General features: G+C 33.2%; 2 protein-coding genes across 3 annotated transcripts in view; both read left to right on the top strand.

The window, feature by feature from the left end:
• Positions 1–25,571, top strand: part of LOC6045696 (connectin) — a 315,732-nt gene that overhangs the window by 55,903 nt on the left and 234,258 nt on the right. The gene's annotated exons all lie outside the window — the stretch shown is intronic.
• Positions 7,445–8,721, top strand: LOC119768773. The gene is made up of 2 exons (XM_038259858.1): positions 7,445–8,462; positions 8,521–8,721. Exons 1-2 carry the CDS (start codon positions 8,092–8,094, stop codon positions 8,528–8,530), a joined length of 381 nt encoding a protein of 126 aa, XP_038115786.1. The 5' UTR covers positions 7,445–8,091; the 3' UTR covers positions 8,531–8,721.

Below are 25,571 nucleotides of genomic sequence, written 5' to 3'. Positions count from 1 at the left end.
CAAAAGTTGTCAAACAAACAAAGTAAAAAATGAAAATTGATTTTAATTTTATCATTTTTGATTGTTGCAACTTAAAGAAAAAGAGGCTACATATTTGTACAGGTGTGATTGGTTTGTGATTCAATGATAGCATTCAAACTATCAAAGTCTAGTTTTATTAAAGTTTTATGGTAGCATGGTTTTGATTTTTTTTGATTTGATAGCATCTTGATTGCCTTATAGTTTTGTTTGAGCATTCACCGCAACCAATAAGCAAGAGTTAATTAAAAGGTTCTAACAGGGTTTTATGCCTCAGACATAAAACCTTGTGACAATAAAAGCTAAATACCTTTCAAAAAGGTTTTATGAAAGTTTTAAGAGAGTCTTGAAAACCCCATGGCAATGTCATGCCAAACGGAATTATCGCATGCTTCTTTAAAACCAAGGGTGTTTTAGCTGTCAAGTGACATTATGCATGAAAAAAGCTTTATTAAAACCACAAGCTCCTGAAAAAGCTTTTAACGCGGCCAATTAGCAGTGCATAAATATGGCGCGTGGCGTGTGGTCTCGTGGCGCAGGGGTAGCGGCTTCGGCTGCCGATCCCAATGATGCTATGAGACGCGGGTTCGATTCCCGCCTTATCCACTGAGCTTCTATCGGATGGTGAAGTAAAACGTCGGTCCCGGTTTCTCCTGTCTCGTCAGAGGCGCTGGAGCAGAAATCCCACGTTAGAGGAAGGCCATGCCCCGGGGGGCGTAGTGCCAATAGCTTCGTTTTTTTTTTTTTTAATATGGCGCTATACGAGTGTTCTGATTGAATGTGATTGACCGCCAGCTTGGTTGAAAAAATAGAGAACTGATAAATTTGATTTAAATTTTACGAAAACACTCATTTCTACTGAATTTTTGATAAAATTAATATAGCGATTGATTTTCAAAAATAATATTTTTTTTCAAAGAATTGCAATAAAATATTTTTTAACATTAAAAACTATGATTACGAATAATATTTTTTTATGAAGCGAGTTGATTTTTTTGGCTCTATCTCCCCTATATTTATCAGTAAAATTTCAACCGCAGCTGAATTTGAGCCCCCAATTGCGAGAAATATGCTTTCTAATTATTTTGATTACCTTCAATATCTTTTATTTATCATCGCCATTTTTACAAACCATCTCCATTTTATCATTTGGCAAGACAAAGACTTATTTTTTGCCAAAATAAAACCCATTTAGCATGAGACGATTGAAGACGTATGAAATGTCATTTTTCCTCAACTCCTGTCTAGGTTTTATCAAAGGTTTTATCAAGGCTTTGAGGATGTTGTTAAAGTTCAGTTGTAAAGCCTTGAGCTCCTTTGTAGGTATTATAAATAGGCCGTGACAAACTTTTGCGGAGGTCCTTTTGGGTTTTACCAGAGGTTTATTGGGGTTCTGGGGAGGCTGTTACGACTTAGTGGTTTTAATGTTGGTTTTGACTGATAGGTTTTATAGCGGTTAATTAGCAATCTTCAGCTAAAAAAAACTATTTTTTTTAGGTTGAGGCATTTATAAAAAGTGCAGCACAACAATTTGTAAAATTATTTTAGTAAATTTCTGACGACGTGACGTAAAAAATACTTTTCAACGAACTATGTGTATTTGTACATTACTTTTGACTGGTTAGACATTGGTATTTTAAGACTTTTACATTTGAAGCTTTTTTCCTGAATTTGCTTTACCCGCATTTCCAACAAGAAGTGATGGGATAATTTAGAGATGATTGCAGGTTCTGCGATAGGGTTGGACGTTATCTGGTGAAGGGCACTTGATTCTTAAATTACACAACAAAATCTTACACCTCTAGAATAGTCACGACAGCTTTCATAGATCCCATTTCCCTTTGTGGTTAGGTTTCGCGATGTTCCCTTGTTGACTGAATTGAATCGTGTTGGCGCTTAGTGCAATCAAATAAGATTTTCTTCATTTTATCGGAAAGTTGCGTAAATGTTCACAGATTTTCTTATTTTAAAATCTGTTTTCTCCACCATACTTCGTTTTAGAATTCAATAACCAGCTGCTGCACTGTTTGGCCACCTAACCTGCTCTAGGTTGACCTAGAACGAGAGTTCGTTGACAGAGCCCCCACCCCCCGTCACAACCTGACCAACCAAACGTCCAGCCACGCTATCGTAGGTTTGGTATCGCACTTCGCGGTCAGTCAATGCGCAAAACTCCGCACAGCGCGTGCAGTACTTGGTGGTTCACGATGACAAACGGCCAGTCCGGTTCGGTTCCGTGGGTCGGTGTGTGGTTTGAGGTGTACAACATGACAGAGCTCCGACGACCTGCCCCGGTTAAGCGCAGCCACGATGGTGGTAATGCTCGCTTGTCGCAACCGTAATCTGGTTGGTGAAGTTTTCATTTTGTGAAAAGTAATCTGACGACAGTGTTTGAAACTAAGTTTTGTAGTATTGATGGCCTGTCAAACGAATAACCTTCACCATTTTGCGCTAAGAGAACACGAAGGTGACAATCTGTCAACGGCGATGGTCATTGCCAACGAGGAGGGTTCGAAGGCCTGGCCACGGGAATGTGTCTGATCGGAGTGGTCCATTGGTGAGCAGGCCCCTTCTTGTATAGTGTTCTGGGCTTTATCGTAGTGTCGACATCAACAGCACTGTGTGGTATGCAAGTGTGTGAGTTTGTTTATGATCGTGACACACACACACACTCGCAAACTGGAGTTATGGCGACTGAAAGTTTTAGTAATATTCCTGGCGGTGGCGATAAATCAGCCCGGAAATGTTGTCAACATCAATAAATTCTGCCGACTGGCCTATATTTTCATTTTGACGCGCTATCTCCGCTGAACCACAACATATCAATCGACCCTTCACGGCACGGCAATGTCAACGTTGTTGTGCGTAAATCTCTTCTGGATGCTGAATTGTTCCAGTAAATATTTGTCTGGGATTTGACCCAGTATGAACTGTCGATAATCTGAAACATAAATTACCTGAAATGACATTTTTCGTGGAAACCCCACTCTCGATCATTGGAACATAAATGAAGTGAGCTATTAATAATTGGATATGAATGAGTGGGACAGACAACCAGAAAGCTGTGGAAATTCGTTACAAAATTTGGATATGCATGAACGTTTTTACCCGGATTTGAGCGCCGTATCGAAAATCGTAAAATCATTTTTCCTGTAAAACAATTCTGAATATTGCCAAGATTCCATTTCCAATTACATGTTTAATGAATCATCCAGTTTATGCATTTTTTCTTCTCGGAAAAAGATAAAAAAAACTTTTAGCTACGCCTATCTTGTCACACGTGCATTTTAAGCCAAATTGAGTTGAGTTGAGTGCAGCTGTCAATACCTCCATACTAAGGAAACTCCAATCTTGTGGTGCAAACTTAATAAAAAACCTAGAAATTACTGTAAGTGCGGCAACTGGCCAAAGGGATTTCCCTTCGATCGGATTATCGAAACTTGGTATAATCAAGGATGATCAAGTCTGGACTGTAATTTGTTAAAATTTTAGTATTTTCCAAGAAAGAAATAATTTGAAAATGCATAAAAAATGTCGCCCGGAAAAATTAAAAAAAAAATCATTACTCATTTTTTTCATTTTCATCATCGGTGATAAGATTATGAGCGATGGAATTATCAAAATGACGATAACGATAGAATTATCGTTGGCGTTCTTGTTCCTTAAAAATGTTATCATTAACAACCTTGCAAACAAAAAATCTTTCATAACACAGCTTAGGGCGGCTACCTTTTATTTTTTCAACTACGTCATCTTGTTTTATATTACCAGACTTAAAGCTAAAAAGACTTAAATTTGCAAAAAAAAATATCTTCTCCTGAAATTTGTAATCAAATTAATACATACAATCACAAAACTTTCCGCCTTTTATTCGCACAAATCAGCTCTGAATACCAAACTAGCAAAACTTTATTTTATCGTTTCTAACCCAAGGAGGCTTTGCCCAGGAGTCGCCGTTCCTCATCGGCTTCACATCCAGAACTCGCCAGCTTCCGGTGCGAGAGGGTGGCAGCAAAAGGTGAGGACAAAGTTACTCCTTTAATAGTGGTACCTTAGTGCCGGGCTCCCCTCCCCACAAACTGCCTGAAGAGCAGTGCAGCACTCTTTTCCACGTGTTCCTGGGCGTAACTTTTTCTGAAGCCGCACATTTGAAAGTTTAATGGATTTCGCAGCATGGTTAAAAATATGGAAATAAGTACCTGGCTGGTGGTGTACTTCACACAATACAGTACTATAGTACATTTTCCCTGCTCTACAGCGGGAGTACGGGAGTTTCCCCTTTTTGCCATACAGCTGAAACTGTGCGAGTATATTTATGGCGGTACGAATAACTACTGACTGTTTCGAAGTTGCTGGCAAATCCAGAATGCAAATAAGCGCAATAGTTGGGGGTTTTGTTGAAATAACACTGACGAGGGAAAAGTTGTTTCATATTTTGGTTTTTGGACGAGCACGTTTGAAATATTTCTACAGGTACGCTTTTTTAAGTGGAATTGTGATCAACATTTCGCAAAAAAAAAAATGGAATGGAATGTTTTGAGTGAAATTTTAATGCTGGATGTATGAGCAATGTTTCAAATCAAGTTATTGGAAATATCCTACTGGCTTCCCTTTTTCATTAAAATTAAACCTTAATTTGGAATTTATTATTGGATTATTGGAACCTTTTTTAGAATAGAGCCCCTTTGAAATGTTAGTCTTGATTAAAAAAATCAAAATATTGTTTTCGAAATTATTGGAAAATTACACGAATGTTTCATATTTTAACATTGAATATCAGACCATTAGTTGCTGAGATATCGTTATAAGAAAATGGTGGGTTGTTTGGGTGAGACTTGGAAAACATCAATGTTCCTGTTGATAAACCTTTGCATGGCAATATCTCAGCAACTTAGTATCGTATCAACAAAGTTAAAAAAGTAAAACATAGAGAATTTTCTTAGCACCCCTTAATTTTATTTTTAAATAAATTTAAATGATTTTAAAAACGAATAACTGCGACTATTAAAAAATACCTAAAAATGGCTATATGAACCATGAAAACTTTATCAGAAAATTCAACAGAGGACGTTTTGATTGAAAATTTGATTTTATAATGAAAAATTAAGTTTAAAAATTTTGGCGACCACTAGTTCCATTTTTGAAAAAATAGTATTGATTCAAAAATTCTCAACTCAGTCAAAGATTTTTGGCTCATTCTGGAAATTTCTGAAAAGTTGGCATTTGATGTCACCTAAAACAAATCAGAAAAAAATATATATTTTTTGCATATCAAGTTTTTATGACAAAAATTGGAATTAATATTATTACAAATCGAATTAATTCTCCAGAGTTGTTACATACATTTAACTTCTTTGAACCCACACGCGTATTAAGAGCACGTGAGCCTTTCGCATTGCATTTTTACAGAACTGACTACGCCAAACACGGACCCATGAATAAAATGATGTAAACTTATAACAAATATAATAACATCATTGATTTCACAATGACAAAATCCACCATGAAAAAACAGTTCTACAATCAAAGATAGATGATCCCCCCTTTAATTAGAAACCAAGCAACGATCATGTAGTCAACGTATGTTTGACGAATAAATAAATAAATATCACCAAAAAAATTTACCGCATATATTTTTTTCAGTTTAGTCCTTATCTTTACCTACAACTTTGCCGAAGACACCAAATCGATCAAATTTTTTTTGAATTTTCATATATTATTTTTGTATGGACAGCTACCAAATTAGAGAATTGCTCAACTGGGTCAAAACTTTTTTGCCTTTTTCTCATTTGTATTGGATTATCCCAAAAACACTTGATAAACTAAATTGAAAACTTATGTGTTTTTCTGTGCATCTGAGCATCAACTATACGGTGTAGTTCTCAACTTAGTCGAAGACACAAAATCAATCAAAAATTCCTTTAAAAGTTTTCATTTTCACATACCACTTGCCAAATTTGTATGGCAAATAATATCGACAAACTGATGATGCAAAATAGCAGCTTTGAGTATACAGAGAGAATCTAAAAAAAATAAATCAGTTTCAAAAACCCAACAATTAACCCTCTACTGCCAATTTTATTTACATATTTTCCCTGATAAGGAGATTACATTGAGCAACTTTTGTTCTTATCAATACTATACCACTCTTGTTTAATATTTTTTTTCCTTTATTTTCATTTCTTTTTGGCAGGTACAATTATTTTCAAAACTTTAAGCCCCTTCAAAACAGGTCTGAAAAATCAGCGGAACAAAAACAATGTTCAAAAAACTTCAACATTTCAATGAAAATTCAAGTGCAATCAACTGCAATCAGTTCTTAATGCATTTCACTGCATATAGAACAATTTTTATGCAGGTTTTTTTTTAAATCTTTTGAATTTTTGAAAATTTTCAATGTGCAGTACCGCAAATGATTTTTTTCGCTAAATTTTTGTTTCTGTCAATTTTCTACAAAATTGGTCTTTTGTTATGTTTTTTTGTTGTATTTTTTGATCCTGCTCAAACTTTTTTGGTGCCTTCGGTATGCCCAAAGAAGCCAATTTCGCATCATTAGTTTGTCCATATAATTAACCATTACAAATTTGGCAGCTGTCTATACAAAAATGATTTGTATCGATTAGGTGTCTTCGGAAAAGTAGTAGGTATAGATATGGACCATAATGAAAAAATGATACACGGTAATTTTTTTTTTTGGTGATTAATAATTTCACTTTTTGTCACAAGAACTTGATTTGAAAAAAAATCTTTTATGCTTGAGGGGACATCAAATTCCAACTGTTAAGAAATTGTCAGGACAGGCAAAAAATCTTTGACCGAGTTATGCATTTTTTTAATCAATACTTTTAAAAAATCAAACTATTTTTTGCAAAAAAATTACAACTCCATTTTTTTAATGTAAAATCGAATTTGCAATCAAAAAGTACTTAAGTGAAATTTTGATAAAATGCACCGTTATCAAGTTAAACCCATTTTTAAGTAACTTTTTTGAAAATAGTCGTAGTTATTCATTTTTTAAACTAATGCTCATGTTTGTTCACTTTGGAAAAAAATATTTTTGAAAAGCTAAGAAAATTCTCTATACTCTGTTTTGCTTTTTTGATCTTTGTTGATACGACCTTTTTAAGTTGCTGAAATATTGCCATGCAAAGATTAATGCTTTCTAAGTCTTACACAAACAACTCACCTATTTTGTAATATCGATATCTCGGCATTTAATGGTCCGATTTTCAATGTTAAGAAATTATAGATTCGTGAAATTTTCCGATTGTTTGAAAACATTATTTAAATCTTTTTTGAATCAAGACTAAAATGTCAATAGGGCGCAATATTGAATATTTGGCACATTTGAAATGTAAAAAAAAACATCAAAAAACTTTTAACGTAGAACCCTATAGTTTTTGTTTTTGAATAGGTCCTGAATAGTTTAAAAGACCTTTTTAAAAAAATCTGGAATTATTCTTGGATATTTGACTAACATTTTCCCAAAATACAGTGGAATTTAAATAACTCTACCTTAAATGCCGATCGTTTGAAAATTGTCCGAATCTCGGGTCAAATAAAACTAAAATGATGCTCAAAAAAAAAATATGGCAAAAACAAGTTATCGAACTTGTTCCAGGGAATCATTTTGGCATGCTATAATGTTTGAAATCGAGATTTTCAAACATTAGGGTACTTTTCGAGCAATTCCAACAAAAATAATAAAAAGTTTACTTTTCGAGAAGTCATCTTAGGCAAAAATCGGGCCTCAACTGACAGGATTAGTTCTAGGAACGAGATTTTTTCAGCCAAGTCATTTTAAGATGTCCCCATTCTAGGGTGGGATATGGGATTTTTTTTCTTCTCAAAACCTCGCTTCAAAAGCTGAATATTGTTCCTTGAGCTATTTTTGGACTCTGGGTCATATATGAGCAAAATTGGCCAACATATTGTTACATGAGCGTTGCGAATTCTGATATAAGTAGCTTTATTTTGAAATTTTGTGTTCCAAATGGGTAGAATAAGAATAAGCGTGCAAAAGAAGCACAGCGCTAGCGAAAAAGGAGATCCACAGTCCCGCTTGAAAGCTCGATGCCAGCAGCAAAATATCTTGCGCTCGATCATCACCGCCTACTTCGATGCTATTTCCGGAAAGAAATAAGAAGAAAGAGGGGGAGAGAAGACGCGGCTCGATCGCAGGGCGATCGACAGCGAGAGTTAGTTGCCTGCGAGTCCCAAGCAAAGGTGCACGTCCGTGCTGTGAGCACAACAAAGTTCGGCGAGCGACGCGTGTGCATGAGGGCGGCGTCCACTGAGATCGAGAACCACCGACCGCGCACACATCCCGGAACGGTTGCGAAACAGCTTGGCCCGAAATCAAGTCGACGCCGCCGCAGAACAAATCCGCAAGCACCGGAGCCGACTGCTGGCACTAGGACCGGAGGTGTAGGGTGTTGTCAGCGGTAAACAATCCGGGCTTACCGACAAGCGAGCAGTAATAACACGTTCGTCTTTCCCTAGAGCGGCTTGATCGGACACGGCAGGAAGAGACCAAAGGCGGGTATCAAGCCGATCATCCAGCACGAGTTCGCGGAAAACACCAACTAGCGACGAAGTCGGCAAAGTAGGACGAACCACGAGCGAACGCATCCACCGCAACTGATCGCCAATCGAGTAAGAGACCATAAGTTGAACTCGAACACCGTACTAACGAGATTTCGCATTTAGGAACGGCTCGGCGCCCCAAGGCACGAACGGGAGGACGACAAGTGGGCCCGACAGCTTGAGGACGCACAGAACGGGACGTACGATCAATCAGGCACGGAGGGCGGTCAGCCTGATCAGCCTGTCGTCGAGTAAGTGAACTCACAGCACGCCGTAATACTGCTCTAACGCCACATTCTTCAACAGCGAGCCAGTCTCAAGAAAGCACCGGCAAGACGAGCACAAACCGAGGACGCAAACAAGTCCTGATTCTGCCGGTAAGAAACCAAAGAAGATCGCATGGTGACGAATCTCACACATGTCCATTTCCCAGACGAGCGACTTCGAGGCGGCCGAGCAGGCCGAGCGCGAAAGAAAACAAAACAACGCCCCCAAATCAGATCGGGGTAAGTTGGAGCAAAAACAAACCACAACAAGAGGTAGCGTGCTGATGTGTGTCTTTCTGCAGGGCGTTTTTGGGACACTTGAGTCATTGGAGTTTCGGCGCTCGGGGTTGGACGTGCGGAAGGCCGGCAGTCCGGAGAGGAGCTTTCGGTTCGCGAGGCACGCGTGGGGACGCGGCAGGAAAGCGTCGGAGATCAGACGCCGGCGCATTGGAGAGGAGGCACGCGCATCGCAACGGCTCGTCGGTCAACAGCCCACCCGCCAGGGTTGCCGTAAGGCGTGTTACGTCACGCGCGCACGATGAGCAGGCAGCGCGTCGAGCTGAGCGAGGACTGTGCAAAGAAGAAGTGATGGGCCCATCGCGTGTGTGAGTAGTGCACTAGTAATAAGAAGATGAATAGAAAGAGGTTGGCGTAGGTTTTAGGCTTTAGAGAGCGAGAGGCAGATCTAGAACGATGAATCGAAGCATGTAATCGCGCGAATAAATTTAGCACTACATTCAGAATTCGCTGTATTGGTTATTTGTGGTTGGCTAGTCGGGACACTGGGCTATTTCGCTACCCGGTGCACCCCAATCATCAACAATATACTCATTAATACTCGGAGGTAAAGTTTGTATGGAAAAAATAAAAAAAAAATGTATGGAAAACCTTATTTTCTTACGGTTTGGTCTGCAGAGTGCGCTACTTCCTTCAAAATAATCCCAAAAGGGAGATTCTCATTGAAAATTTTATGCTCTACAAATTTATAGAACAAACCAAAGCTGTAAAACACGAACCTGAAAAGTTATTAGTGATTTAAAAAAGTCATTTTTGTGTGAAAAACATTTTTTTCAGCAACTTAAGACTCGGGTATCAATGGGTTAATCTCAACCAATTACGCTCAAAATTTGCTCCGATGCTTAAAATAACTTAATAAAACGTTTTCCTCTTGTGGAGCAAAGGGTCATTTTTTCTGGGCACCCTACCCCATACAAAACCATTTTAACAGAATTTAGTTTCATTGAGAAGATGCTGAGAAATGGTAAAATCCGTAAAAAATACTTTTACCCAAACTTACCCCCCAGACCCAATGTCACCCACTGATGGTACTGCTTATCCTACCCATGAGGTTTTAATTTGGAATTTAGTTTAAAAGGAAGATTATATAGTATTTCCTAGAACAAAATAATTACTTTTTTGTTATTTTGTTTTTAGTTTCCATGTCGTCGCCGTTGTGCAGACTTGTCGTACGTGCATTTCGGGCCAAATTGAGTCAAGAACGCCATTTTGTGCAGCTTACAATCCCTCACCTCTTGACTTTCATAGATCCCCAAAATTCGATTTCAATTCTGAGATATTCAACGGAATCCGAAAAAAAAACTTTGCGCATTTTTGTCACTTTACATATGAAAGTAGTTTCAATCTTGTCGTGCTATCTTGTCACTCCTTGAAAATTGATGTAAGTGCGACAACTGGCCAAAAGGATTTCAGGCCAGAACGCGTTTGACGCACGTACAAGTTAGACTACCGTAAATATTTGTAATCATAACTCGGGAATCAACTTCAACCAAACTTTGGGACATTTCACAGAATGGTCAGCTAAACAAAACGTGTTTGTTATTGTTTACATTGTGTGCTCTCGTTTTTGTTTATTCAAGGTCAAACATTAAAACGCGTTTTTTTCGGAACGTCGAAATGGTGGGTGCGACAAGATAGCACGACGACGTCGAAGTGGAAAGTAAAATACTTTGCAAAAGTGATAAAAATACATATTTATGCGAACTGGGACAGTTTATTGATGAATATCATATCGAAAAAAAGTTCTGTAATGGTGGAAATTATCTAACAAATTGTTGTACTTGGATAAATGTTCATTTAATGATTCAATATTATTACTAAATCATCTTCCTTCATCCGGGATACCATTATTTAAGCGACAGCCGTATCTTTGAAAATTTGTTCAAACATGTAATCAGTTTAAATTTCCACAATAAACAGCTAATTCATCCAGTCTGTGTGGCCTTTTCCCTAGTTTAGCAATCTGTCAAAGCATTATCCCAACTAACGGGTGTAAAGCTTCCACCTTCCCTCCCTTTCCCTCCTCAACCGTCAATCGTTCGGGAGGAGGTGTAATTGATCCACTTTTCCTCGACACATCTGTTGAGCGTCATCGGTCACATTCTCCATCATCATCTCCTCCGCTCCGCTAACCACTTTAGCGCTCCATGGCAAAACCATTCATCAAAACCCCGTTTTTGCTCTGATCCATTTTCCCGGAAAACTACCAGAGCCAGCCAAAGTTTATTATTTCATTATTCACACTTCGATGCACCCTCCTATCATGCACACACTCACGGCGCATCACCACAATACGGGTTTTCCGAACCCCCCGCCCCTCCCTCTTCTTGGGAAAACTTCAAGTGTTGCCAGGGGAAGCGAACCGAGCCAAAGTCCACAGCTGATGCCACTTAGTCCGAGCGCGCGCGCGTGAATGCCACAAAAGTTGCAAAAGCGGTATTTCCTTCTGCCCAACTGTGGACTCCAGAGTCTGGAGTCTTGTCCTTAACCCTGGGCAAACTAATCTCGGCTTAAGGGAAATCAGAAGGGTTGGGTTGACAATTTAAACTCCGAAAAGCGAATGGGGTAGAAGAACTCGCAAAATAAGATGAAATTAAAAATTTTGTAGATTCCCGAGCAGACGGTAATAACACAATTCATGTCATTTCAAAAACAAATACTGTTAACATAAAGGAAAGTGTTATGGAATCTTCTTGAAAAATCCATTAACTTATCATAACAAAATTTGTTATTGGTCTGATATTGGTTAAAAGCCAATACAACTTGGTAATAACATGTTTTGTTATGGGACCATCCATAAACCACGTGGACACTTTTTTGGGAATCTGTTACCCCCCCCCCCCCCTCGTGGACAATTGTCCATACAAAAAAAAAACTTTTTTGTATGGATCGTGGACAATCGCCAACCCCCCCCCCCCTAAAGTGTCCACGTGGTTTATGGATGGTCCCTATGGAAGAATACTGCCAACTGTTACTGGGATGATCGGATTAGCTGTTAAAATAAAAAAAAATAACAAAGATTTGTTCGAAGAATAAGTTAACATTTTATTAGTCTGTTATTACAATAACAATCCATTAACAAAAAAATATAACGACGAATAACAAATCCTGTTTAAAATAACATAAGATGTTATTGGTCTAGTATTTTCAAATATCAAAAAATGTTAGTCCCAAGTTTTTTCCTTCTGCTCGGGTTGAAAAATAATCACCATTGATTTAACATTTTGGAGGATTTAATAAAAAAAACTGCAAAAATTATTGAAATCAACACGAAACATTAAATATGAAAACAATTGAAGCAAATATCGACACATTTGAGCACTCAAAGGTTTAACAATATGCCAGATACATCCCAAACGATCCGAAAGCTCTCCAGCAGTGCAAGCAACACTTTATCATCGATACGTGCCAACAGTCGACGTCTGACGGGTGGGTTTGCGTTCTAGTGGTGGTTTTTGGTGCAGGAGAGGGGGTTGTTGGGAAATGGATGGATAAAACGCCAACCCAAGTGGTGAAAATTCTTCAACATTTGGTTTTCCCGAAGGCTGGGAGGGGTGAGGGAAATCTTCCTCAAAAGAAAACACAACTTTTCCCAGCGTGTGCTGCGCCAAGTTTGAGGAAAAGTGCAACCTGATGCAACTGATGCTTTGTGGCAGGCAGATTGTGTGAGTGTGTGTGCTGGCATTATGGATCTCTCTGAGGTACATTTGAAAGCAGACAGTGATATCGTGAGAACGTGTTCTTTTCTAAACCTTTTGGCAAATATCAATATGCTGCGTCGATTCTTGGCTAGTTTGTTCTGCTGAATGTTGCAATCGGCATACACAATCATGTTCCAGATTCTACAAAGTAGAAGAATGGCTTTGTGATTGTAATATTTCTTGATCGATCTCCAAAGCAATAACTATGCTTTTCAAAAGATGTTCAACATACTTTTCAAACATTTAAGTCATGCTTGATTTAAAAGTTAAGAAAATATTTTTCTTGATGACAAAATAAGAGGTTGAAAATTGAACATTCCTAGAAAACTGAATATTGCCATATCAAAAAATAAAAACAATGGTCATTTTAAGCGACAACACCGTACTCTAATCCATCAGGCCACTTTGAAATTGGTCACCAGTTTCCGGTGGTCATTGCGGAAAATTCTAAATTTACAAAGGTCCCAGACATGTGATATATCAAAAACTTAAAATGCTAAAAATACTTAAAATACTTAAAATACTTAAAATACTTAAAATACTTAAAATACTTAAAATACTTAAAATACTTAAAATACTTAAAATACTTAAAATACTTAAAATACTAAAAATACTTAAAAAATTTAATTACTTAAAATACTTAAAAAACTTAAAATACTTAAAATACTTAAAATACTAAAAATACTTAAAAAAACTTAAAATACTTAAAATACTAACAATACTAAAAAAAATTAAAAATACTAAAAATACTAAAAATACTAAAAATACTAAAAAAAACTAAAAATACTTAAAATACTTAAAATACTTAAAATACTTAAAATACTTAAAATACTTAAAATACTTAAAATACTTAAAATACTTGAAATACTTAAAATACTTAAAATACTTAAAATACTTAAAATACTTAAAATACTTATAATACTTAAAATACTTAAAATACTTGAAATACTTAAAATACTTAAAATACTTAAAATACTTAAAATACTTAAAATACTTGAAATACTTAAAATACTTAAAATACTTAAAATACTTAAAATACTTAAAAAAAATAAAATACTTAAAATACTTAAAATACTTAAAATACTTAAAATACTTAAAATACTTAAAATACTTAAAATACTTAATATACTTAAAATACTTAAAATACTTAAAATACTTAAAATACTTAAAATACTTAAAATACTTAAAATACTTAAAAAACTTAAAATGCTTAATATACTTAAAATACTTAAAATACTTAAAAAACTTAAAATACTTAAAATACTTAAAATACTTAAAATACTTAAAATACTTAAAATACTTAAAATACTTAAAATACTTAAAATACTTAAAATACTTAAAATACTTAAAATACTTAAAATACTTAAAATACTTAAAATACTTAAAATACTTAAAATACTTAAAATACTTAAAATACTTAAAATACTTAAAATACTTAAAATACTTAAAATACTTAAAATACTTAAAATACTTAAAATACTTAAAATACTTAAAATACTTAAAATACCTAAAATACTTAAAATACTTAAAAAAACTTAAAATACTTAAAATACTTAAAATACTTAAAATACTTAAAATACTTAAAATACTTAAAATACTTAAAATACTTAAAATACTTAAAATACTTAAAATACTTAAAATACTTAAAATACTAAAAATACTAAAAATACTTAAAAATACTAAAAATACTAAAAAAACTTAAAATACTTAAAATACTTAAAATACTTAAAATACTTAAAATACTTAAAATACTTAAAATACTTAAAATACTTAAAAAAAATAAAATACTTAAAATACTTAAAATACTTAAAATACTTAAAATACTTAAAATACTTAAAATACTTAAAATACTTAAAATACTTAAAATACTTAAAATACTAAAAATACTAAAAATACTAAAAATACTAAAAATACTAAAAATACTAAAAATACTTAAAATACTTAAAATACTTAAAATACTTCAAATACTTAAAATACTTAAAATACTTAAAATACTTAAAATACTTAAAATACTTAAAATACTTAAAATACTTAAAATACTTAAAATACTTAAAATACTTAAAATACTTAAAATACTTAAAATACTTAAAATACTTAAAATACTTAAAATGCTTAAAATACTTGAAATGTTTAAAATACTTAAAATACTTAAAATATTCAAAATAATTAAAATACTTTTAATACTTAAAATACTAAAAATACTTAAAATACTTGAAAAACTTAAAATGCTTAAAATACTCAAAATACTTAAAATACTTAAAATACTTTAAAAACATAAAATACTTAAAATACTTAAAATACTCAAAATACTTAAAATACTTGAAATACTTAAAATACTTAAAAAACCTAAAATACTTCAAATACTTAAAATACTTAAAATACTTAAAATACTTAAAATACTTAAAATACTTAAAATACTTAAAATACTTAAAATACTTAAAATACTTAAAATACCTAAAATACCTAAAAAACTTAAAATACTTAAAAAACTTAAAATACTTAAAATACTTAAAATACTTAAAATACTTAAAATACTCAAAATACTTAAAATACTTAAAAAACTTAAAATACTTAAAATACTCAAAATACTTAAAATACTTAAAATACTTAAAATACTTAAAATACTTAAAATACTTAAAATACTTAAAATACTTAAAATACTTAAAATACTTAAAATACTTAAAATACTTAAAATACTTTAAATACTTTAAATACTTAAAATACTTAAAATACTTAAAATACTTAAAATACTTAAAATACCTAAAATACCTAAAATACTTAAGATACTTGAAAAACTTAAAATACTTAAAATACACAAAATAATTTAAATACACAAAATACTTAAAATACTAAAAATACTTAAAATACTAAAAATACTTAAAATACTTAAAATACTTAAAATACTTAAAAAACTTAAAACACTTAAAATACTTAAAATACTTAAAATACATGAAATACTTAAAATACTTAAAATACTTAAAATACTTAAAATACTTAAAATACTTAAAATACTTAAAATACTTAAAATACTTAAAATACTTAAAATACTTAAAATACTAAGATACTTAAAATACTTAAAATACTTAAAATACTTAAAATACTTAAAATACTACCATGTTTTCTCAGAAGTAACTAAAAATTAATAAATCATTGCACTCCTCTACCAAAATGAAAGATTTCATGTTGCCTTCTTTTACTTACCGAGTGAAAATCACTGTTGGGCTTTCCTTCCACCGCCAGGATCACATTTCTTGGACTGAGTCCCTCCCTCTTCAGTTGAATCTATGAGACTGCGTGGGCTCATTTTTCAATTTTTCAACAACGAATTCGCTGAAAATAAAAGTGAAGATTGAGAGGCGGTGTGGGGTAAAACGACACTTGTTGATTCAAAGTTAGTGTTTTGTTTGCTTGACTAGTTTGTGAATAAATAATGCTCAATCATTTTGATTTAGTATGCAACAGATGACATTTTACCCAGCAATCCTGCCCAGGACATTTCTAACAGTCAACAGTGGAAGGCCTGTTGAAAAATCGCCCCTCTCTGCGGAATGCGATATCTCAGAGGTCCAAATGGCAATCGAGGGTTAATTCGATTTTCAGAACCTTTCGCTAGTGGTTCTATTTTGTGATGTGCTCGTAGGAGGCTGTCCCAGCGAGGGGGTCGGATCAATCGGATTAAGTGTTTTATGGGTTAATCGATTTTAAACCGACGATAGAGCGATAAAACCCAGCCTGCAGGAGTGGGCCAAGTCTTCTCGTGCAGGATCTGCTGGGGGGGCAAACACGAGACTTAGTGATTTGTAGCCACGATGGGATTGCTGGTCTGAAGTGTAAAAAAGGGTTATTTAAATTTCAAAAAAAAAACTTTTTAAGAAATCATAAATGCAAGTACAAAATTTCTAAATTTTGTTTGTTGGACGAAATATATAAAACATATGTTTTTTTCGCTGTGCAATCCAGTCTGACCATGTTCGATGTGGAATTTACCTTTGGCTTCTTGATTGGTTTCGATGAGCATCATCGTGGCCAAACAAGTCAGCATCAGGCTTGTTGTGTGTTGGTCGTTCCAGGAGAACCGATTATCGATAGATTTACTCGTTCCCGTTGGCACTTTCTCTCATCTTGTACGAGTGCGAATATCAGGGAAAATCTCCATGAATTTCGATTAAAAAGGCGTATGCACTGTGCAAATGGCCGTAATTGGATTTGGAGAAATGTGTCTAAAAGATCATGTTGTGGTTCTTTTTTAATTGTTTCAAAAAAAAAAATTTGTTTCAAACAAAAACTTTATTTGTATAAAAAAAATTTTTTTTTCATTACAAAAAACAAAAAACAAAAAACAAAAAACAAAAAACAAAAAAAACAAAAAACAAAAAACAAAAAACAAAAAACAAAAAACAAAAAAAACAAAAAACAAAAAACAAAAAAACAAAAAACAAAAAACAAAAAACAAAAAACAAAAAACAAAAAACAAAAAACAAAAAACAAAAAACAAAAAAAACAAAAAACAAAAACAAAAAACAAAAACAAAAACAAAAACAAAAAACAAAAACAAAAACAAAAAAAAAAACAAAAACAAAAACAAAAACAAAAAACAAAAAACAAAAAACAAAAACAAAAACAAAAACAAAAAACAAAAAACAAAAACAAAAACAAAAAACAAAAAACAAAAAACAAAAAACAAAAAACAAAAAACAAAAACAAAAAACAAAAACAAAAACAAAAAACAAAAAACAAAAAACAAAAAACAAAAAACAAAAAACAAAAAACAAAAAACAAAAAACAAAAAACAAAAAACAAAAAACAAAAAACAATAAACAATAAACAATAAACAATAAACAAAAAACAAAAAACAAAAAACAAAAAACAAAAAACAAAAAACAAAAAACAAAAAACAAAAAACAAAAAACAAAAAACAAAAAACAAAAAACAAAAAACAAAAACAAAAACAAAAACAAAAACAAAAAACAAAAACAAAAAACAAAAACAAAAAAAAAAAACAAAAACAAAAACAAAAAACAAAAAACAAAAAACAAAAAACAAAAAACAAAAAACAAAAAACAAAAAACAAAAAACAAAAAACAAAAAACAAAAAACAAAAAACAAAAAACAAAAAACAAAAAACAAAAAACAAAAAACAAAAAACAAAAAACAAAAACAAAAAACAAAAAACAAAAAACAAAAAACAAAAACAAAAAACAAAAACAAAAACAAAAAACAAAAACAAAAACAAAAAACAAAAACAAAAACAAAAAACAAAAAAAAACAAAAACAAAAAACAAAAAACAAAAAACAAAAAACAAAAAACAAAAAACAAAAAACAAAAAACAAAAAACAAAAACAAAAAACAAAAAACAAAAAACAAAAAACAAAAAACAAAAAACAAAAAACAAAAAAAAAACAAAAAACAAAAAACAAAAAACAAAAAACAAAAAACAAAAAACAAAAAACAAAAAACAAAAAACAAAAAACAAAAAACAAAAAACAAAAAACAAAAACAAAAAACAAAAAACAAAAAACAAAAAACAAAAAACAAAAAACAAAAAACAAAAAAAAAACAAAAAATAAAAAACAAAAAACAAAACACAAAACACAAAACACAAAACACAAAAAACTAAATAGGGTAACGGCATCTAATTCCAGCGTGCCTCTACTGTTGCTATATCAGCACTATGACATTCAATTACAGCTTATTAAAAGCGTTTTCAACTGAAACCGAGTGATAAATAGCTCAATAAGAAGTGAGCAAGCAAGTTTCTATCAAAAGTTTTGCAAAATCAGTTGTTTTAAAAGTGAAAATCAGCAAATTGGATGGAGTTGGGAGCGAGTGCTTTACTGAACATTCGAAAAAAGATGAGTTTTTCAATAATTTGCAGCTTGAAATGGCGATGGATTGGAAATTTGGTGTCAAAAGGACCTTCTCCTCGAAATGTGTGTAGACCTGGCCGGCTCCAGCATCTCAGACCTGAAATATTGTGTGTGCTTCATTTGAACATTTTTTACATTTTTTTTTTTGATTCAGCATTTCATCGCCTCTAGATTCTAGAGCAACAAGGACACGAAATCCTGCGCTGTTGCAGTCTTCAAAAGATTTTGCTGACGATGATGCACACACATCTTCTTCCAGTCACTCAGTCAGTCAGTCAGTCTCGACAACCTTCTTCAACACTGCTGCCGTTGGCTGATGCTGCCTTCTACCTCCTGCTGCTAGTAGCTAGCGCTGCCACACTACATTATCCATCGACCGGAGATGAGCTCTGGGACTAGGTTAAGCCTCCGATATCATAAATCACTCGCCTTGCCGTCGGGCCGTACTGCTGGCTGGTCTAGATTCAGGCGCTGATGCTGTCGAGACAAAATCGGTATTGGCGATATGCCATTTTACCCCTCCCTTGCCTGCCCGGGGAAAAAAGCTGTTTGTTTTCCAAAGCTTCGCCGAGCTTCGGCTGAAAAACAAGCAGCAAAAAACCTGGAAAAAGTCCTTAAAGTGAGGGGAAAACGAAACGATTTTTCACCAGGTTCCTGCTGCCTGGTGTGAGAGTGTTGTGTTCTGAGTTCTTTTTTTTTTTTTTTGGGTAAACATGGGCGATAACATGGAACGGACGATGAGATGGGGCTACCAACAAGTCAGTTAGTTTAGGAGTGGTGACCATTCGAAAGGGATGGGGAGGCTGGTTCAGTTTGTTTTTCCTGCGTTGAGTGTCGATTGAGCGGAGACGAACGCATGGTGATTTATCGGAGGTCATGCTGGCTGCCTGCAAGATTTGTTGGGTTGTGCAGCAAAAGGGGGTTTCGCCTTGATTGAGATACTCTGGACAAGGATTGAAAATGGTTATTGCTTTTTGCAGACGATTTTACTTGTTTGTTTGAGCTGGTAAACAAATAGCAATTTCAAGGAAATTTAATTCTTTTTGCATCAATTGCATCAGAAAATGTTTCAAAGTATCCTTTTTTAATAGTTTGCATTTTATTTGTGAAGTCATTGATTAGATCTTAACTTTTCTTTAAATAATATTATTGATTCTTTGTTAAAAAAGGATGGTTTAAAAAATCTGTGCCTTTGAAAGGATTTTTTTGGTTCCAGACACCAAGTTTTACACCTTAATATTTTCAGATTTTTTTTCTCACTTAATGAATGATATGAAAATTACGCAATTTGAATGTATATACAGTCATCCCACATATTCGGAACACCCACAAATTCGGAAAACTTTTGCGATAATTTGTCAATTTTAACTGATATATTTACAAAAAAAAAGTTATCAGACCATTCATAAAACATAATTAAGTTTAAGTTTCGTTGGTTTCAGGGCGTGAAGTCATTATTTTGTAAAAAATATGTTCTCATGGAGAGAACTAAAGTTTGTTTACATCCTTAAGAAAAAAGTGTTCCGAATTTGTGGATTTCCAGGGTAAAAGTTTTTCTTCAAAAAATTGATGTAAAAGTTTTTCAGTTGTTCGATACAGCATTCGAAAGATCGCAAAAAAATCTTTCAAATGAAAGTAAAAGCGAATCATTAAGTTCAGTTATCGATTTTCTATGATTTTTTGAACATTTGACGATCTGTAAACTGTTCTGAATATGAGGGATGACTGTATGAAGTATGCAAAATTCCGCTTCTTTTGATACCCAAATTAAATATTAGGAATAAACGAGTATTTTAAAAAAAATAAGGTATTTTGTGAAAATTCTTGCAGTTTAAAAAAAAAATTGAAAAAAAATCAATTGGTTTGATACCCATTTTGCATTTTTTTAAATTAAAGTATTTTCGAAAATTACGGGATTTTGAGAACTTTTAAGTATTTTCCAAAAAAAATCTAATAAATTGACACACCATATTGCAAATTTTGAAATTTATACTATTTTTCAAAAACGGTTATTTGTGAATATTTTAGTATTTTCAAAAAAAACTGCAACGAATAGAAAAAAAAACAATTAAAATTTCAATTCTTTTGATAACCATTTTGCAAATTTTGAAAATTCGAGTACTTTCGAAAAATACGACATTTTGAGAACTTTTTAGTATTTTCCAAAAAAAAATTAATAAATTTACACACCATATTGCAAATTTTGAAAACTAGAGTATTTTCCAAGAACGGTTATTTGTGAATGTTTAAGTATTTTCAAATAAAAGCTACAATAAATAAAAACAAATATTCCAAATTTCGTTTCATTTGACCCACATTTCAAATTTTGAAAATTTGAGTACAATCGAAAAAAATCAGTATTTTCTGAAAATTTATGTATTTTCCAAAAAAAAACTTTTTAAAAAGTGAAAAAACACAAAATTTCACTTCGTTTGATTCCTATATTGCAAATCATGGAAATTTTAGTATTATCGAAAAATACTGTATTTTGTAAACAATTTTGGGTACATATTAACACTTTGAAACTTACTCAATTTTCTAATAATATATTCTAAGTGAAAGCATTGAAAATTTAACATGATATGGTTCGATTCTAGTAAGATTTTAAAAATCGATTTTAGATAGATTTAAAAAATGAGTTATCGGTGATAAGATAATCGCCGATAGAATTATTGAAATAATCGAGAAAATCGATAGACGATAATATTATCGACAATAATTTTCTTGATTAACAACTTTATTAACAATGTTTTTTTTTTAAATTCGCTAAACACAGAAAATCAAAATTGTTTAACAAAAATCTTGCGGATCAGCAAATCAGAATCCAAAAGGGTGTGGGTATGAATGAATTTCTGTAGACCATACATCAGTAATTACTTAAATTTTTCATACTCAATTTGAAATTTCAATAAAAGCGTTTTATGAGGGACAACATTTTAGGACCGAACTGATGGTTTTGTTTAGATCGGGCGAAAATTCCCTGTAATTTTGACGATTATTCTTAAATTTTAGTTTAAAACAAAAAAATTACAATTTTTTTCTAGTTTCTAGACTCCTGAAAATTTTATAGGTCTCCAAGAATCACTTTTTAAATAATAAATGAAAGATTCACCAAATAAAAATCACTAATTCAATGCAAAGAAAAGAAATGTACACAATATCTTTTCATGTTTCACTCCTTTAAAAAATTCGAAGTGTTTAAAAATATTTTACTAAGTGAGCATAAATAAAACCGGGGTTATTTGAAAAGTATTGAAAACCAATATTCAAATTTCAATGAAGACGTTTTGTTAGGAAACTGATTTTTTCTGAAATTTTGGTTCAACACCAAAATAAACTTCAAAATAAATTTGTCATATTTCATGATGTCATATTGCATAGAGGTTCATTAAACTGTTCTATGCTTAACATACGCAACGTTGTTAAAATTTCAAGAAATGTTCCTTAATTTGGGTATCTCCAATCCGACCCAAGCCAAACATGTACTAAACATACAGACACAGCCTCAAAACTCCTAGTGTCAACAGAGTCAATTCGCAGAAAAAAAAACACAGACTTTTCGCCCCAAATGTTTGCCAGATTACGTCCGCCACCACCACTTATAGCAGTGCAAAGCCATCGTCAAGACCCATCATCGGATTTGTACCCGTTCGTCCCTTTCACTAATGGGGCGTCAACCACACTCGCTTGACTTATGGTGGTGACTTTGCTCCATCTCGCACTCCGGGTTGACCTTTTCCGCTGTGATTGTTTTCCATAGGTCACGGAGTCTGGGCACATTTCTCGGAACTCGTTGTCGACTTTTTTACGCTCTATCAGCGAAAGCATCCCCCCAACATAGTGTATCTTTGAAGCATTTCTAAGTAAAGCACGCTTCATTGCATGTTTTTTCACGGACTTAACGAATAGATGATTGTGAAACATTTTCTTTTCAATATTTTTCTAAGTAAGTCGTATGTTAAGGAAAACGGTTTCGAAATTTTATTAAAAATCAAAAGTATAAACGTGTTTTTTGAGAGCAAAAATTTGTTTTGTTTAAATTTCTAGGTGTTTGTAATTTTGTTGTCAAATTCTGTGCTAAATCATTGTTATCTTCCATAAAAGTGCAAAGTCTACACGAAAAGTGGATACATTGAAGACGACTCACACTTATTTTCAAGAAAACAACAACTTCTCCAGTTTGCGTGGACATCGTCTTGGTGAGATGGACATGTAGGGTGAGGAATTGATTGATAAATGATGTTAATGGGTTTTCTTTGCACGTTGTCTCAGATTGTACTATATACACTTTAGAGCTGGGATCTGTTTTAAAGTTGAATGCTGGCACTGTTGCACAGTAGGATGACAAGAAAAAATTGAAAATTATAAAAAAAAATCTGATCCGAATCTTTAGGCAGTAATTAGTAACTGTGCCAATTTTGAGCATAATCGGTTTAGGGTGAAGCCGTTGATCATTTTCGAAGAAAATTGATCATCAATATAAAATATTCTGTATTAAATTCAATTTAACGAATTTCAGCACCAAAAGGAATCAGCATGTGCCGGTTGTTGCCTTCTTGAAGCCACTGAAGGATTTTTTGATCTTAATCAATTGTGCTTCAAAATTTATATAATTTTGTGGCACAGTCATTGACATCCTAGTTGGCAATTATTGATTAATGATGATTTCCATAACTTTACAAGGAATGGGATGATCGTTACCAAAAGGAATCAGCATGTGTAGGGCACTATTCTAAACAACTTGTTGAAGGAATTTTGTCAAAATATTGAAAGTGACGCAAAATTTATATCTTTGAACGAAAAATTATGACATTGATGGAAGTCTTCACGTGAGGGGTCGTTATTGATCGTTGAAGTTTGTATGCACCTGAACAATTCTCTAGGAAATAAGTTTTTTTTTAATTTAATTTGTCCATATAATTTTCCATACAAATTTGGCAACTGTCTATACAAAAATGATATATGAAAATTCAAAAATCTGAAAACATCCATAAAGTATGTCACACATAAATCGGCCAAAATTAACCCCCCCCCCCTCCCCCCTATGTCACACTTTGTCACACAAAGTTGAACCCCCCCTCAAAAAGTACGTCACATTTTGCCAGACCCCCCCCCCTTGTTTTCGATGGGATTTTTTTAATAGTTTTTATATCTTCAAACTCTCATAATTTTGGTATTTTTGCCAATTTTAATATTCAAATTATTCATTTTTTAGAATAAACATTACGAAACAAAAAACAGTTTTGTATCGTTTAAAAATAAGACCTGGTATAACATTCAAGTATTAAAAAATCTTGAAAACTGTTTTTGACAGCTTTGTATCTAATAAGTTCAAACCATTTATAGCAGTTTGCTTACGAACACCCTGCTTTCAAAGCATTTATTTTTATCAAGCAAGAATTTGCAAAATATTGAAGTTCCAGCTGCAAAAAAATGTGACTATATAATAAATTATAATGTGATACCGTCATCAGGGGTGACATTTGGTCTAGGGGTGAGTTTTGGGTCATACAAAAATGCAGAAATTTGTATGACCCAATCTCACCCCCCAGACCCAATGTCACCCCTGATGACGGTACATCTAAAGAATAGTAAGCAAACAATTTTAGAAACGAGGATTTAATTTAATTGTGTACATTTCAAATTAATATTATGCAATCATAAAAAACAACCTAGCGTGACGTCATAGTCTCGCAAACACCCCCTCCCCCCCTTGGTCACATCTTGTCACACCTACGGTAACCCCCCCCCCCCCTCCCCTAAGAGCGTACGTACTTTATGGATGACGCCATTTTGAATGAATTTTTTGATCGAATTGGTGTCTTCGGCAAAGTTGTAAGTATAGATAACGGATACATGAACAATTTTTTTTTGTGATTTTTAATTTCATTTTTGTCACTTTTGTCACTTGATTTGAAAAAAATAAATAAATTAATTATTTATGTGTTTTGAAGATATAAGTGATTTTTCGATGTAAAATAAAATTTGCAATCAAAAAGTACATTTTTTTTCATAAAGTGCACCGTTTGCAAGTTATAGCCATTTTTGGGTAAGTTTTTTGAAAAAAATCGCAGTTATTATTTTTTTAAAATTAGTGCCCATTTTTGCCAACCTTTCAAAAACTTAAGATCGGGGATAGCTTGGACCCAGCGTGAACCCCCATGTGCCCTGGATAGAATTATTCACTCCTCAAAAGATGAAGACATGGTATCTCCCGTGTTGGAATATTGTTCCGGATGAGGGTCTAATACAACCATACCAAACAGTGGGATAAGCGCTGTGGATCTTTCCGGTGTTGGGGTGTCTCCCGAATGCTAATGCTAATGCTAATATTTGACAACCTTTAAAAAACATATTTCTGAAAAGCTGAGAAAATTTTCTATATTTTGCTTTTATGACTTTGATGATACGACATTAGAACGAGTTGTGACCACGGCAAATAGTGTCCAGCCCAAGTAACATTTTTTTCCAGGAGTTCTACAAGAGCTCTTCAAGATAGCTACAGCATAGCAGTTTGGACCGCGGTAGGATAAAACTCTCTTCAAGTACTCTTCCAAACTCCTGAAGAAGTTTTGAAGAGAATTTTATCCTACCGCGGTCCAAACTGCTATGCTGTAGCTATCTTGAAGAGCTCTTGTAGAACTCCTGGAAAAAAATGTTACTTGGGAGGGCATTCGTGGAAATACAATGTCCCATCCCAGAGGGTCCCGGAGTACCAAAACCTTCTTAGCATGGTGCTCCCAACGAATACAACCAAAATCTCGGAACGTATGGTGGCGTGTCCCCACGCTTCTTCCTCCCCTGTCGATTCAGAATTGTGTTGTTGTTCGAACAC

Source organism: Culex quinquefasciatus, chromosome 3 (assembly GCF_015732765.1).
Source record: "Culex quinquefasciatus strain JHB chromosome 3, VPISU_Cqui_1.0_pri_paternal, whole genome shotgun sequence".
Classification (NCBI taxonomy): Eukaryota; Metazoa; Arthropoda; class Insecta; order Diptera; family Culicidae; genus Culex; species Culex quinquefasciatus.
This window is presented reverse-complemented; position numbering and strand designations above follow the sequence as displayed.